This window comes from Loxodonta africana, chromosome 9 (genome assembly GCF_030014295.1).
Source record: "Loxodonta africana isolate mLoxAfr1 chromosome 9, mLoxAfr1.hap2, whole genome shotgun sequence".
NCBI lineage: Eukaryota > Metazoa > Chordata > Mammalia > Proboscidea > Elephantidae > Loxodonta > Loxodonta africana.
In genome coordinates, this window is record NC_087350.1 from 63,931,188 (window position 1) to 63,948,586 (window position 17,399).

The window sequence follows — 17,399 nt, forward strand, 5'->3', positions numbered from 1 at the left end:
TGGGAGCCCAGCAGTACCTGCTGCCAAAAGGCTGCTAAAAACAAGCTATTCGCCCTCAGCCTAAACTAGGTTCCCCACTATTGTCTCATATAATCAGTTATTTACTTTCATAGCATTAATCCAAATTACGAATTATATACTTAGAGGTGATTATGTGCGTAATGTCTGACTCCCCTATAAGACTGTAAACTCCAGGAGGTCAGGACCAAGTCTATTTTGTTCTTCACTGATTAACACAGAGGAGGTCCTCAGGAAGTACTGGAGTATCTTTTGCTCTCACATCTTCCTCTTCCTTCCTGCCTGGTACATGGATATGATGGCTGGAGCTCTAGCAGCCAACTTAGACCTTAAAAGCACCCATGAAGCATCTTGGAATAGGGAAGCCACGGGCTAAGGATCATGGCCCAGAAAGCTAGAAGGAGTCTCAGTCTCTGATTACCTCAAGAAACTGACATACTAGCCAAAGCCCACCTACCTCTGGGCTTCTTTTACCTGAAGGAAATAAACTCTTAGGGTTTTCTGTTTGTTTGTTTATGCCATGTAGATACACATACACCAAAAAATACACATATAAAGAAGTATTCACAGGATCATTAAAAAGAAGAATGAAAAGAAATTCTTAAGTCTCAGTATCTCTAAGCAGTCACATAACAACAACCTGAAAGCCTCAGTGGTCACAAAAGATTAACCAAACACTTTCTTCTAATGGTTGTGAATATTAGCAAGTCTTTAGGACTTCAACTAAAGACCTCTGTTGTTATGCTCTGGTTTGTTCACAAGCCCTATGTACTAGTCATTTTGCACAATTGTAGTAGGCCTTTTCTTTTGGGATTGAGATTAGAGATTCAAGTGCTTCACTGAGAACTTTTTCACGAGTTGCTGATAACTAATCAAAAAAAAATAATAAAACCTAACAAAAAGCATTTATTTGTTAATAAAATCTCGCAAATACATTGGCCCTATCTTGTGTGCTACTTACTGCCATGCAGAATTTGACATACAGAAGTCCCATAGAAGTCCCAGAAAAATAGAATTCTAGTGGGCAAATCCACAGAGACAGAAAGTAGATCAATGGTTGCCTAGGGTTAGGGTCGGGGAGAATGGGGAGTAATTGCTAATGGGTACACAGTTTCTTTTGGAGGTGATGAAAATGTTCTAAAATTAATTGTGGTGATGGTTACACATATATGTGAAATACTAAAAACCACTGACTTGTACACTTTAAGTGAATGAATTGTATAGTACGTGAATTATATCTCAATAAAGCTGTTATTTTTTAAAAAAGAGTATTACTCAGCCAAAAAGAGAAATGAAGTCTTGATACATGCTACAACATGGATGAACCTTGAAAACATTCATACTGAGTGAAACAAGTCAGTCACCAAAGGACAAATATTGTATGATCCCACTTACATGAAACAGGCAAATATATATAGACCAAAGCTTATTAGTGGTTACCAAAGGTGGGAGGAAGACAGAAAGGGGGAGTCACTGCTTAGGGACCACTGAGTTTCTGTTAATGGTGTTGGAACTGGTGAAATAATTCGGCAAAGAATATTGGTAATGGTTGCACAACATGACAAACATAATCAATGTCACTGAATTGCACAGGGAAAAATTGTTGAATTGACAAATGTTGTTATACGTATTTTTACCACACAAAAAAATAAATAAGTAGAATTTCAGCGTAGCCAGAGACAGATGTAAGAGGCCATCCCTGCCTTCTTTGCTGGCCTCCTGCTAGTACGAGGTAGCTAAAAGAGAGATCACAAAAAGAAGGCCTGCAGAAGAAATGCTTAGGGATTTGTAGAATATAAGAATTGAAGGCCCCCGAGTTTCTAGACATGATAGTCACCTTCTCTTATGTTTCTCTGGTTCTTCTGGGATCCAGATTACAGCCATATTTCTAACATCTTGAGGGCAGAGAGGTGATGTCTCATTCAAATTCAGCACTGAAACCTTAAGACAGAGATACAAAACTTATGGCTTAAAGGTTCCAGTCTCCTGATGTTATTCAATACCAGACTAAGGACTGAATTATCATGTTAATCAAAAAGACTCAGCGGTTCAGAAGATGGTAACAAGACATTTCCCACCCCCAAAAAGTGTTCATAATATTCCCCCAAGGAACCAGGCTATTTTGGCAAATATCAGAAGCAGTGTCTCTGCAAACATTTGTAAGTGAATAATTTCCCCCTGCCTCCCTGTAACATTAGGGTGCCATTCAGAAACCACTATCCCCATGCCATTTAAGGGTGCCCTGGGTTCACCACAGAACTCCACTCATTTTGCCTTCTGCACTCTTGAAGACTTAAACATTCCTTGCAAATAAAACAATTGGCAATTTGGGAGCAGGGAGAGAACTGATAGAGATAAAAGCAGTTTTCTGTATTCATAGACAGTCTGCAGAAACTGCTACTGTTTCATATATACATAAAATTCAGGAACCCCCTAACTTGTGGCTGGTGTCTGAAGTCTTGAGCAGATTTGACAGTCTGGAGAGCTGCCCTTCACCTGCGAAACGTGACCTAACTCCTGGTAGTTAGGGTTGAAAGAACTTATTTTGTATGAAGTATCTCAAAAAAAAAAAAACCAAGCGCATTGCCGTCAAGTCAATTCCAACTCATAGTGACCCAGAAGGAGGAGAAAAAGGGCATCCAGTAGGACTGTCAAGAGCAATAGATCTCTTTTGCTATAGGGAAGTAGGAGGATTTTTCTTCCTAAAGTCCTAATTTACCTCTACCTCTAACTAGCTGTGTGCTTTAGCAAATCACTTCCCATCTGGACCTCAGTTTCCTCAACTGTAAGATGAATGAGATAGACCATGGTAATATTCTTCATGCTGCAATTGCAACTTATTCATAGGTCATTAAATCCAATTTGGTGAACTGCAGCCCACATTGTTCAAAAATCAAATAGAATAAAAGAGAATAGTACAGAAATACCAGAGTGTATCATCCATAGTTAAGGTAAGGATTGTTCTACAATATTTTTGCTGTAAAATGTATGTCTCATCTTGTGTCATAGCTAAAAAAGTTTGAAAGTCACCAGACTAGATGATCTGAGGGTTCATTTTGGGTCTGGCAGTCTAGCAGTCTAACTTTCCTTTATTATGAGATGACAGTGCTTACTTGGAAACCCTGGTGGCATAGTGGTTAAGTGCTACGGCTGCTAACCAAAGGGTCGGCAGTTCCAGAATCGACTGGATGGCACTGGGGGGCGGAGGGTGCTTACTTAACAGCTGAACATGCTGTATGCAGAATAAAAAAGCCAACCCCACTGCCGTCGAGTCAATTCTGACTATGCAGAATAGATGTATGCAAAATAGAGACTGGAAATGATTATCCATGCCAGACCTCCACAAATCAATCCCACCTATGCCTGGGATTTCTGAAGACAGTATAGTGTGTAAAGCCACTAGCAGAGCCTAGCATATACTAAAAAAAAAAACCCACTGCCAGTGAGTCAATTCTGACTCATAGTGACCTACAGGACACAGCAGAAGTGCCCCATAGGGTTTCCAAGAAGCAGCTGGTGGATTAGAACTGCTGACCTTTTGGTCAGCAGCTGAGCTCTTAACCACTGTGCCACCGGGCTCCAGCGTATAGTAAGGGTCCGATAAAAGACAGTTACTGTTATCATCATTATGACCACGATTATTATTCAGAATATACTAATCCAGAGGAAGAATATAAAATAAAGGTAGATTTTATTCTCACTAGTAAAGAGAAAAGGTTGAGGAAGTATTTTTTTTTAATCTGTGACTTACTTTGGGAGGTGTATTAGTACTGCTGATCAAACCTTTTTCAGGTAAACCCTTCATACTTTTGAGTCCTAAAAAATGAAAATTTCCCAAAATGAAAAAGAGATACAAAAGACAATTTACTGAGAAGATAAGGTTAGTGTTATGAGAAAAATCTTTCTACTTATTTACAGAAAGCCTTGGGGTTAATAGTCTCCAAATAAATGTAGGGTCTCACCATCTTTTTGTTTGTTTGTTTATCCTTGAATAGCTCCTAGAGAGACACCGCGTGCTACAAACACTCCAGAACTATTCATAGCATCAAACTGAATTCATAGCCTATGCCTCTCTCTCTAGCCAGAGGTGGTTCCACCACCATCAATAAAAGTCTATTATCTTTGATGTAGACATTCAAAAACATGGTAAATGTGCAAATAAATGAATGAGTAATACAAAGAAATATAAAAACCCAACTCCTTAGCCTGGTTTATAAAGTCCTTTGTCATGCAGATTCCTGATTTCTACTCTACTTCCCAGCCTCGTCCCTTACCACTCTCCCATTCCTACTCTGTGTTCCAGACACACCGAACTATTTTCCTGATAGAGGAAGAGTTTCCTCTTGCCTCCAGGCCTTTGCACGTGCTATTCCTATAATTTGGAATTCTCTTCCTGCCACACCTCCTACCTGTAAGCCCCAGTTCCCTAGGTGACTCAAACTTCAGGTATAGGCACAGATGCCACTCCTACAGAAAAGAGTGCCTGGGATAGGATCCTACCTGTATGTTTTCACACACTCAGGGCACACTCCTCTCACACCACTCTTCAAACTGACTGGTCCCTGTCCACTTGGTTCTTTGCCTTCCCAAATAGACGAAAACCCTTTAAGGGTAAAAACTGTATCTTGTTCACTTTTAAATCCAGCATCCAGCATAGTGGCCCCCACTAAGATATATCTGTAAATTGAATGAGTGACTAAATGAATGAAGCCATGGCCCCTGCCTTCAAAGGGTTTAACATCTAGTTGGGCAAGTAGGACATGGGCAAAAGAAAATCAATAAGCATGCCAGGGACAATAAATGCTGGAGTAGTTTGGCTGAGAGAACACACACGGCTAGTGGTGAATGACAAAACTCAAGCTTGACAGAGGAGGAAGACATATTTATTCACTCAGCAAACGCCTCCTGAGCTCCCAAGATTCACCGTGCACCATTAAAAGCACAGGAGATGGGGCAGTGAACAAGACAGGCGTGGTCCCTGTCTTGTGGAACTTATATTCTAATGAGGGTACACAAACAACAAACAAATCAACAAAATCATTTCAGATCATAAGAATTGAAGAAAAAAATAAGGTTAAGTGCTGGTGAGGGCGCAGGGAAACTTTAAATAGGGTGGTCAAGAAAGGTCACCGTGAGAAAGCAACCTTTAAACCTGAATGACAAGAAGGAGCTAGCCATGCAAGATTCTAAGACAGTGTGTCTCAGTCTGGGGCAATTTTGCTCCCAGGGAACATCTGACTATATCTAGAGGCATTTTTATTTGTTACAGCTGAGGGTGGGGTGCTACTGGCATCCAATGGGTAGAGCCCAGGGATGCTGCTAAACTTCCTGCAATGCACAGGACAGCACCCCCAAAAAACAAAGAAATATCTGATCCGAAATGTCAAGTGTCAGGTGAAGAAACCCTGATCTGGGGGAAAAGCATTCCACTCAGTGGAAACAGCAGGTACATAAGTCTTGGGATAGAAGTGTGGAGTATGTGAGGAACAGAAAGGGCAGTAACGGCTGGACCTTGGTGAATACGGAGGGGAGGAATGCAAGATGAGGTCCATGAGGAAGGCAGGACCTTATAGGGCCTTACAGACTATCACAGAGAGTTAGTGAAACAGAGGAGTGAAGAGAGCTTTTAAGGTGGAGGAAATTGCATGAATAAAGTGTCAGAGACAGAAAAGTACAAAAGGAAAGCCAGTTTGGCTCAGAGTTAAAGGTGGTATCAGAGCAGAGAGGAGCTGGAGAGTAAAGAGGCTACCAGCTCCACAATAGGGAAATTTGGCTGTATTATTCTATAGTACATGAAGCACTAATCATGGACTTTGAGCAAAGAGATATGAGCAATATTTTCTGGAAACTTAATCTGTTGGTAGCATATAAGATTTAGAGGGGAAGAGGCAGGGAGACCAGCTCAGAAGACCCTGCAAAAACCCACAAACGAGGTAATGAGGGGCTGGTTCAGGATAAAGAGGTAAGATCAGAAAGCAGGAGAGGCTGAAGGACAAAGGCACAGAAACCAGGAGCTAACTGGATGAGGCAGCTCCCTCATGCACACCATGGGCATGGCAGGGTTGGAACTGTGTGCCTGTGCATCTATGCGAAGCACATCACAGGTCCTGACTGGGAGGCACAGCTGTTTTCCAGGGTTTCAAGTTCTAGAGAACCTGAAAGTAGCCCTACCCTTTCCTATACTGTCTTTCAAAATCCATTGCCATCAAGTCAATTCCGACTCATGGCGACCCTATAGGACAGAGCAGAATTGCCCCAAAGAGGGCAAGGCTGTAATCTTTACAGGAGCAGACTGCCACATCTGTAACCCAAGGAACAGCTGGTGGGTTTGAATCACTGATCTTTTGGTTAGCAGCCAAGTGCTTAACCACTATGTCACCAGGGCTCTCTTATACTGTCTTTAGCCTAAAAGAAATCATCAAAGGCTGCTTAAATGAACAGGAGAAAATAAACCGCTCCAGGGCCACAACCAGTGCTTTGATTCCAGGCAACGAGGTCTTCTGATTTTGAAAGTCTAAATTTTCCACAGATTCCTATCCCTTAGCTTCAATATCAACAAGCACTAATTGGGTACCTAGACTTTACAGGAGGTTCAAAAGAAAAAGTCATTCCTTCTGCATTCAGGGGCTTACAAACAGTTTTATATATAAAGTTATAAGGTAAGACAGTATGTGTGGAAACTGTTTCCTGATGACCTACAGATACTGATGAGGTACCCCCAAATTAACCAACTCCTAGAACACAGTAAGAATGCTTTCTTTGGGTTTTCCCCTCTGTTTTTACCGCTTCTTTAACTGAATTAGCGTTTTTTTTTCTTTTAACTCAGCATTCTCAAAGTCTTCTGTATGGGTAAGGAAAGTCATAACCCAGATTTTGAGATAGTAAGCTCTTAAAAGTAGATTCAATGATAATTTACCTGCCTTGAAATTTGGAGTCAAACTTTGAACCCCGAGACAACAAAGAGTGAGTCTTAGCAAAGGTAAATCCCGATAAACAACGCTGAGCAAGTCTCTTAGGCCGGAGGGAGGAATCTGAGATATTTACAATAGTGAGCATTGGGAGTTTATCTGAGAAAACAGACCAGAAGAAACTATGTAACATGTCACCTGGAGAAGAAGGTCAAACAAATACTTTAAAGACTTGTGAGGAAGGAGACAGGCGCTGGCTAATATACCTTCAGTATCCAGGGGAGTTTTGCAGGGTGAACCCAGCAATCGAGGGTGGCCCCTCTCAATCCTGCGAAGAGCTGCCCAGCATTGCGGATGCGGACAAACAGCAGAGGCACAAGTGGTTTCATCCCACTGGTTCGCATCTGGCAAGTCCATAGCCAAATGGCTTAGAACAAAAGCCAACCCTGCAGCTTTCTAGCCTTCTGGAGAAACGACAACCACATAATTAAGAGTGCATTATACATTAGCATCCGCAGGCGTTCCTTGGAAACTCTATGGGGTAGTGCTACTCTGTCCTATAGGGTCGCTATGAGTCGCAATCGATTCAACAGCACTGGGATACATTAGCCATGCAGTCCAGATCTTTATTTGGACTCAAAGTATAAAACATTTCTATTGAGCCCATATAGATAAACGGTGGTCATAGGATAATTGGAGCCCTGGTGTGATGCAGTGGTTAAGAGCTCAGCCGCTAACCAAAAGGTCAGCAGATGGAATTCATGAGCCGCTCCTTGAGTTCTACTCTGTCCTGTAGGGTCACTATGAGTCGGAACCAACTCGACAGCAACGGATTTTTTTGTAGAATAATTAAGGGTTTGGTAGAAGCAAGTATGAAAACATCTCAGCGTGAGGTAGAATGTCAACAGTTTAGAAGTAGATTGACTTCAGAATGTCTCGCAATTGGCCATTTGATAGCTGAGTAAACTGGGACTTAACCTGTTTCATTTGTAAAATGAGGATAAGCCTATTTCACAGGGTTATTACAAAAATTAGTTAACAGATATTAAAAGGTCTGATATATGTTAAGTGCGTGGTGTTGATTCAGACTCACAGTGATCCCACGTGACAGAGTAAAGCTGCCCCATAGGGTTTTCTAGGCTGTAATCTTTACAGAAGCAGATCACCATGTCTGACATATAGTTCATAAGAAACATTACCATCCTTTTTCTTTTCCCCTTCATAATCATTAGAAATGCCACCATTTCCAAAAAGCCTTATCAAATTACAATTAAATTACGGAAGTGTCTGAGCTCAAAAACGCAAAGAGCAACCACTTTTTCTTTGAAAGACATGCTTCATTTTTCAGTATGTGCCAATTCCCATGCAGGCAGCTAAAATACCCACCAGGAATGAATGTGTTTGGTCAAACAGCAAACCAATAACCTTGATATGATTACATCAGAGGCCATTAATTCTCATTTACTGGCTGAACGGTCTTGAGCAAGTGATTTCACCTTTCTGAACCTGTTTCCTCATATAAAGTAGGGAGAAATAATCCCTAAGGAGGACTGTAAAAGTATTAAATGAGATAATGTACATTTATGTGTAATACGTAATAGGAGCTCACCAAATGTTATCTTGCCTTCTCTAAAGAAGCTGTAGATAATCACTAGCACCCTAATAGCTCTGTAAGGGCAGTGCCTATTTCTTCTTTCTTCTATGCAACACGTATTTACTGACTACCAGGTACCTGAGGGGAACTGTCCTGGGCACAGAGAACAGTAATGAACAAGATAAAGTCCCTGTTCTAAAGAGCTTATAATTTAGAACAGAGATACCAAACTACTGCCCTGGGATTCCATCTGGTCTGTGACTTGTTTTGTCTGGCCTGCACTTTAGAGATAATATTTTAAGAATTGAGATTGTCCATGATGTCCAGATTTCTGCCCCATCTTAAAAAATCAAAATATCTAACAATACTGGGCCTAATTCCAACACAACAGGAAATGACTGGAGCTGATTAGCTTCTGACATCTTTAAACTAGGTCTGCTACATCCAAGTGTTCCCCACCTGACCCTATAGCCTCTAACCGAAGCAGTTTCAGTTGCCATTTATTAGCACATTTGCTCTGCTGTTTTTCTCATAATAGGGAAATATTTCTCTGTACCCACGTCTCAATTAAGGGCAGGAAAATGAAAGGCTGGCTTAAGAGGACCACGTTTCAAGAAAAAAATAAGTAGAAGTGAGGACAATTTCTACGCGTTTAATATGAAAATACAAATTAAAAAACTACTACAAAACTGAAGGACTCGGAAAGATGTAAGGAGAACCATTTTATGAATTAAAAAATACAATTTTAACACGGTTTGTTTTCAATGTGACTGAGTTTCGCTATTCTCACAACCTACTGCTCCGGGTCCTTTCGTTATATGCCCAACCAGAATTGAGCCCCGAGATCTAGCCACACCCATCTCAATCCCGCAAGCATTAGCGTTGCCTCAGCAAGGTAGCTTGCAATGAATAAACTCTAGATATGAGCTATTATTAGTATAAGCATTACAAAGTTGGCAGGAGCGAAAAAATTAAGGATGAACATCAGCTCCGCTAGAGCTGGAGAAAGAGTCCCCGCTTCGTTTCGGAAAAGAGAAGTGGGAGAAACTGGCATCCGGAAGCCACAATTCGCGGATCCAAAGGAGACTTCAAAGCAGTAAGAGTTTAAAGCCAGGCGGGAGGGCGTTGCTCCTCGCGGCGCGGCCGTCAGCAGGCCCCGCCCAGCCAGCTCTGTTCACACCTCCAGGCCCAGCCGTCGCCCAGCAGCGGCGCGAAGCACCAAGGGAAACGGACGGAAACCCCAGTGAGCCATACTTAATTTGCAGCGAACGCGACGAACGTGTTAGTAGCACGAAGAAGAGAAATGGGGCTGGGGTGGGGAGTTCCGGGCACTGTGGGGCCTGAAGGAAACCCCAGGGGGCCAAAACCCCTGATGCGTGGAAACTCTGGAAGCGCCGGCGACCGGAGGCGGGGCTGGGTGGGGCGATAATGCTGCGCAGGGCACTGTGGGACAGTGTGGGCCGTGTGGACCGGAACGGAAGCCTCCGTGGGTCAGACCGCATCGACGCGGGAAGTCCGGACGCCGTAGTGGCTTGAAGAGGAGGCCTGAGGCGGAGGCGCTGGCCTCGGCAGCGGCAATGGCAGAAAGGCCAGAGGACCTAAATCTGCCCAACGCCGTCATCACCAGGATCATCAAGGAGGCGGTGAGCAGGCCAGGCTAGCGGGTGGGCTGGGCCGGACGAGTGGGCATGAGGGAAACAGGTCCTGGGTGGGCAACTTTGCTCACCGCTGCTCTCTCACAGCTCCCGGACGGCGTCAATATCTCCAAGGAGGCCCGGAGCGCCATCTCCCGCGCCGCAAGCGTCTTCGTGCTGTATGCCACGTCCTGGTGAGCGGGGCAGAGTTAACCAGAGCTCAGCTAGGGTTGAATCATTAGGGAGGCTCCGAGAGACCCTTAGCTGGGGAGTCTTGGCCCGGAGCCCACAAACCCGAATGATTGTGTGCTGGCTCCGTGGGGAGAGGTTCACAGCTTTCACCCAGTTGTTACAGGGTGTGAAACAACAACAACAAAGTAATTTGGCTGTAGTCCTTTTGTACAGGTAAGGGAGGGACTTAGCTATATGACACCCACAAAAATAATGCATCTAAGTGGTAGGCTTCTCCAGTCCAACTCAGGGTGCGCTTTTCCTGCCAGCTCCAGAGGCATCAAGAGGAGGTCTGACAGCCTCTAAAGGCCCTTTCTGCTTTTCCTCTTTCAGTGCCAACAACTTCGCCATGAAAGGGAAGCGCAAGACGCTGAATGCTAGCGATGTGCTCTCAGCAATGGAAGAGATGGAGTTTCAGCGCTTCATCACTCCGCTGAAAGAGGCTCTGGAAGGTAACGACCCTTCCGTTTTCTCAGCCACATAGAAGATGGTCATCCTGTGTGACCTGCTCACCTGGCCCTGAGGCGTTTTCAGCATGGGTCCCCTAAAGTCCTGTAAGCCAGTACTGGGTGTGACTCGGCACCCATTCAGTTTGCACCACCTCAGATCTGTTTTTGATGTGGGCAGGTTATTTTTCCTTCCGTGCCTCAGCTTTTCCAGCTGCTGGAGTCTGGTTCACTCATCCAGCCCTGCCTCCTAACCCCGTCTTTCCTCCTTATAGCATACAGGCGGGAGCAGAAAGGCAAGAAAGAAGCTTCAGAGCAAAAGAAAAAGGACAAAGACAAAAAAACAGATTCGGAAGAACAAGACAAGAGCAGGGATGAGGACAACGATGAAGATGAGGAAAGGCTGGAAGAAGAAGACCAGAATGAGGAGGAGGAGGTGGACAACTGAATGGGATGGGAAGACTGGCACCTTGGAAGGTACCACTCTGAAATATGTGATACACGTTTATGTGAAGCTTTTACTTGCTGGGCAGAGCAGTCTTAGGTGGGAGTACCTGAGAAGATGGAAATAAAACTGGCTAGAATTATTATCAAAACTAGCACTTACTAGACTCAGCGCATCTGGGTAGCAGAATCTTGTTTTGCTTAATTAGTCTGAAGGTTATGACTTTTTGACAAGAGGAATACTGAGCAGCTAATTCAATGAGCCAATTTGATCTCTCTTGTTTAGTTATATACATGGTTAGGCAGTTTTTGGTTCCCACTTCCTTCCTCCCTGTACCTCCCAAGAAAGTAGTAACTTTTATCCTGCCTGCTGTGTTCCCGATCACAGTCAGCCGAGACTCAGGAAAAATTTGGGCTTTGATCATGATCAGCCTATATTTGATTGTACAGTATTTGTCAGTACTAGCTTATTAAGAGTGATAAGCACAATTTAGGTTTTAGAGACTATTAAAAAGCTGTGGGAGAAAAATGAAACCCGTTGTTCCTTCACTTGACAGTGAATCTTGACAGACTCCCTTGACTTAGAAGTCTTGTGTATTGCATATAGCTATTCAACTTGTTGGGGTGGGTGCACTCTGGGCATCCATGCTTTTAAATTAGCACCGTAGAGTGTAATTAGTCAAGCAAGGGTGCCAATGTCTTATTCTTACAAAACAGGTGGCTTAGTCTTAGATGCACCTCACTGCCTGCCACTGTACAGCTTTAGGATTTATTTTCACCCCCCTAGAAGGTGTAAAATCCCAGGCTTTCTCTCACAGTCCATCTCTCAGACTTGAGACCAGCTTTTCATTCTTCAATTCATGACGAGTTCCAAACTTTATAACCTCAATGCACAACTTTTTCCATTTGTGGTTCTCTTGTTCTGTCTACCTGCCTCTGCTCTGCTTCCCATTCCCACCCTTTCTCTTTCCTTTTTTCACTTCTGTCAGTTCAGAAACATTGATAACCTGCTTAATATATAAAAGTGAAGGTTCCTCTGATTCCTTAGTTATAATCTCATGCCTTTTAAAAATGATTCTGTAAAACTCCTCTAAACGTTAAGCAAAATCTGATGGTGCTCAGGAATATAATTCCCCCAAACCATCCATCCCCTTAACTGCTTCCAAAGTATTTCTGTTGGCCTTTCTTAGCCTTTTTCTCTTTCTCTTCAGTGCTTCAAGCACTTTTTGTCTCTAAGTTGAATGCTTAGAGTTTGACAGTGAAATGTAGTTTGATACTGTTAACTTGTCAAATGAATACAGTGAAAAGTTTGTTGACGAGTGAAGAATCTTGAGAAAACTATAATGCGTTGTATAAATAAAGAACATTGTTGTTAAAAGTGATGACTTCTGTTTCATTCTCCTTGTTCATGGTGTGCTTTTGGAGAGGATGGCCCAGTGATTATGCCTCATACGATTCATGGTGTATTACTGAGCCAGGCTTTTATAAACGTGGGGTTCTGCATCACCTTGGGTGACCAGGAGGTGCCGCTCGTTCACAGGCAAAGAAGCTGTTCTTCAGCCACGGCAGAAACCTTCACTGATGACTGACTGCTGGGATCCTATACCATACTAGATTCTCAACAGTTCCCAACATTTCTGGAGCCCCTAATGTGTGCCGGCATTATTTTAAGTGCCTGCAAGTATTAGCTCTTAAATCCTATGAGGTAGCGCTGCTCTTATCTCCATTTTAGAGATTACGGACAAGTTTAGAAAGATCAGGGAAGTCTCCCAAGTTTACATAGTATAAAAGGAAGAACCAGGATTTAAAACCTTTGTGTGACTCCAGAAGGAGCCCTGGTGGTGCAGTGGTTAAAGCACTCAGCTGGCACCCAAAAGTTTGGCAGTTCTAACCCACCGGCCGCTCCGCTGGAGAAAGGTTACAGTCTTAGAGACCCTATGGGGCAGTTCTACTTTGTCCTGTAGGGTCACTATGAGTCAGAATTGACTGAACAGCAACGGGGTTTTGGTGTGACTGCGGTCTTTCCCTAACTACCATGCTGAATTACCTCACTAATCTACATAGTTTTTTCAAATCTTAAATTTATTAGTAACATTTCATAAAGTTATATCCTCAACAGTCATTAAGTCCAGTGACTTTTTCCTTCTCCACAGCAGAAACAATCCTCATGAGCATCATTCCAGCCTAAGCCCTCAAGTCCCATCTGGACTTCCTCAATGTCATTTGAGCTCAGTTTCCTGCCCCATCTCTGCTTACCTTAGCCTCCCCTGCCTTACCAAGTGGATCTCCCTGGAATGTTGGCTGTGTTATAATTCCTCCCTGCTTCCTACTGAATCAAATCCATGCTTAAGTCTTATTCAAAGCTTGCATCATAAAGAGGGATCACTTTACCATCTATTCTAATCTGCTTCTACTCCCTGACGTAAGGCTCTATGCACCAGTCAAGAACAAATCCCCAAGAGAAATCTTTCCTTCCATACAGCTTTAATTCATTTTGTCCCATTCCTCATCAAGTTTTTTTTTTTAATTCCTACTCCAACTTCCTCCCCCCAGCTTCTTTGCCAAGTCTTTCCCATTCTTCAAAGTACATTTTATTTTTTCTTTCAGTTTATTTAAATCTACTTTTCTTAAAAAAAAAAAAAAAAATTTTTTTAAGTATGCAATATTTCAAACATGCAGAAAAATATAGAAAATAACACTCATGTACCAAACATGAAAGTATGACATATTAATGTTTTCCATGATTTGATTTTTAAGGAAATAAAACAACACAGTTAAATTTTCTTATGACTCTCCTGAATTCCAATCTGCTTCCCATTCTGAAGCTGCTACTTGTCCTTCCCTTTCATTTGAGTTTTACAGTTTTACTACATATATTCGTACCCATATATAAAATGGAGCCCTGGTGGTGCAGTGGTTAAGCATTTGGCGGCTAACCAAAACAGTTCAAATCCACCGGCCCTTCCTTGGAAACCCTACATGTTCTGCTCTGTCCTATAGGGTCACAATGAGTTGGAATTGACTCAACAGCAATGGGTTTGGCTTTTGGTTTTGGTATACCTAAAATATTGTATTGTGTTTTTATATATCTTACACTTTTACACTTATAGTATCAGGCTATATGTATCATTCTGCAACTTGATTTTTGCGTTCACCATTATTTTTGAGATATATCCATATCGAATAGTCATATAGCTTGAGTTTTGCTGTGGTAGAATTCTCATCTTCCATTCGCAAGACCAGGGTTCGCTGCCTGGACGATGCACCTCATGTGCAGCCACCACCGATTTGTCAGTGGAGGCTTACATGTTGCTATGATGCTGAACAGGTTTCAGCAGAGCTTCCAGACTAAGAGACCAGGCAGAAAGATCAAGGTGCATTTTAAATCCCATTTCTTTTCAGTCTGAAGCAGTCTTAAAGACCTTAACCCAAGCTCATCTTTGTAATTTACCACTCTCTTAATACATGATTTACCTATTGTTTCATGTGTTCAAACTATCTCAGAAAAATCATGTTTCCTGAGAGTAGAGACCATGACTTAAAGAATTAAGAACTGAGTAGAATCTTTGGGGTCATCTACCAGTTTTTCCCACCCATACCTGTATCATTTCCTATAGTGGTATCTGGATTTTGAAGGCTCCTTACTGGACTTAAGGCCATGTTTCTTATCCATTTAAGCCATGCCCTTTTTGCCCAGAGGTTTTCATCTGGATTTAGAGAGTGAGGAGGTTACCACCCTTCCCCATGCAGAATTATTTTTGCAGCCTAACCTGTATTTTTTTTTTTAAGAAATACTCTTTTTAATGTTTTGTGTCTTCGGAGAAAGTTTATTCAGCATATTGGATTTCCATTCAATAATTCATAAACAAATTGTTCTGTGACATTGGTTACAGTCCCCACAATGTGTCACCACTCTCATGGTTTCCACCCCACTTATCTCATTGCCATCCATCCAGTTTCCCTGCCCCTCGTTGCTTTCTCATCTTTGCTTTTTTTTGTAAATATTGACCTTTTTTGATTGTTTAAAGGAGCAGATTTATCACAGGTGTTACTTATTTTATAGGGCAATCTATTATTTGGCTGAAAAGTGACATCTAAGAGTAGCCTCAGTTCCAGGTTAAAAGAGTCATAGTGTTGGGGGTTCCTCCAGTCTCTTTGTCAGTCGAGTAAGTCTGGTCTTTTTTATGAACTTGAGTTTCGGTCTACATTTTTCTTCCATTATAACTGAGACCTTCTGTTGTGTCCCGGATCAAAACGGTCAGTTGTGGTAGCTGGACACCATCTAGTTCTGGTCTCGTGCTATAGAAGAGGCTGTGGTTCGCATGGGCTATTAGTCTTTTGTACTAATTTCTTCCTTGAGTCTTTGGTTTCCTTCACTCTCCTTTGCTCCAGAAAAGAAGAAAGCATCAGTTGTTTCTCAGATGGCCACTCCCAAGCTTTTAATACCCCAGACACTACTCACAAAACTAGGGTGTACAATGTTATCTTTACAAACTAATGCCATTGAGCCAGTTGACCCACAAACTAGCCTAGCCTGTTTTAACAGATGGTGAAAATGAGGTTTGTCAAGGATAGGTGACTTGTTCCAAGATCTCACCACTCATTTATGAAAACAAATCTTGTTCCAGTGGCCTGCAGCCTTGCTTCTATTTTTCTATGCCTTTCACAGCATTTGGCACAATGCCATGGGCCTGGGAGGCACTCAACAATCTTCTAATTTTTTTTTTTTTTGCTTTTTATTAAAGTATGTAATATATATACTAAAAGGTACAAATAAGTGTTGATGAATTTTTACAAACTAAACACATCCGTGTAACCTATACACAGATTAATAAACATTACCAGCGCCCTGATTACCAGGACACTCAGAAGTCCCCTAAGATTTATCCATATTGTAGCTTTCACAATGCTTTTTTATGAATAAAAGTGAAAGGTTAAAATCATTATAAAAAAAAAAAATTGGGAACAGGTCTTGCAGTCAAGAACAAGAGAAAGATGGGAAAAACAGATTACACCAAACAGCAACATTTTAAGGTTTTTCACTCTTCTTTTAGTTATTAGTATACTCAGAGATGGAAAGGTGTCATGAAAGAAATGTCCTGCAGGCACCTAAACTGAAAAAGCAAAACAAGAATTACCCCTCTGAGTTGAAGGAACATGGGTGTTACTGGGCATCGCAGAGAAAGCCCACTGTGACATTGGGCAAGTTATCTAATCTCCCTGGAGATTGTTTCCCAGTCTGTAAAATGAGGATGGTAATACAGTCATTGTCAATATCAAGTAAATCAATGTAAAATTCATGGTACAGTCCCACGGTACTCTTTAGTGCACAACTTCCTTTCCACCCCCTTCCTTGCTGGACACAGATCAAACTCATAGTTGGGAAATAAGCAGTGTCATATTTCCCTAGCGTTAAATTCTTATGTCCCTTTAAAGTATGAACAGGTATAAAATAGATTTGGGGTACAGATTTTGAGAAATAAAATCTGAAAATAGGTGTAATTCAACCCACTGGCATCCTTTACAGTTCAAAGTCAAACTTCTTATAATCCCTGACGCATCCTTCCAAAAACATTCCTTTGCTGGGGTGATGATCCTGGACCCCTACTCCACTTATCCAGTCTTCCCCCAGACCCTATAAACCTCACGGATCCCTCCTACCCCTACTCACACTCTGCTCCACCTCCCCAGGGCACTTCAGTCAGCTCTTTAATTGTACCCACTATATAGGCAGGTCTGATACCCCACCAGACTTGGAGTTTTTCTAAAATGCCCGTATATTTCACATCTCCTGACTCATAGCACAGAATCGGTGGCGAGTAATTAAGCTGAAGTAAATTTTCTCTGAAAACTTGGAAGGCAGTCTGATGCTGAGCTCAACAACTTTAAAATGTTCAGTCCGCAAAAAAGGATTTAGCTATTGTGTTAGGCATTATGGTGTTGTTTTAACGTCCCTGACATCCAATTAATTCTTTCAACAATTGACAAGTGCCAAGTATGCATTAGTCTGGGAAGAGCAGGACAGTAAGTAAACCTCCGAGCCGTAGTTCGGGGCACACCACGTTTCCCTCCCGCGGCGTGCCTGAGCTGCCCCACGTGGGCTCCCTCCCGCCTTTCTCCGCCA

The 17,399-nt window shown here is 42.3% G+C and overlaps 2 protein-coding genes across 2 annotated transcripts in view; one reads left to right on the forward strand and one right to left on the reverse strand.

Moving 5' to 3' along the window:
* The window catches only part of LOC100658384 (regulator of G protein signaling 3), a 183,736-nt gene extending 178,963 nt beyond the window's left edge, over nt 1-4,773 (reverse strand). Inside the window, exons 1-2 of the mRNA XM_023545027.2 lie at nt 3,770-4,773; nt 1,856-1,959 (exon numbers count right to left, since the gene is read on the reverse strand). Coding sequence (XP_023400795.2) covers nt 1,856-1,959; nt 3,770-3,823 — 158 coding nt within the window. The 5' untranslated portion in view covers nt 3,824-4,773. The remainder of the gene's footprint in view (nt 1-1,855; nt 1,960-3,769) is intronic.
* Nucleotides 4,774-9,971: 5,198 nt separating this feature from the next.
* POLE3 (DNA polymerase epsilon 3, accessory subunit) lies at nt 9,972-12,657 on the forward strand. Its single transcript, XM_064291577.1, has 4 exons — nt 9,972-10,163; nt 10,263-10,348; nt 10,719-10,837; nt 11,107-12,657. The coding sequence occupies exons 1-4, from the start codon at nt 10,098-10,100 to the stop codon at nt 11,277-11,279; spliced, it is 444 nt and encodes a 147-aa protein (XP_064147647.1). The 5' UTR covers nt 9,972-10,097; the 3' UTR covers nt 11,280-12,657.
* Nucleotides 12,658-17,399: the final 4,742 nt, after the last annotated feature.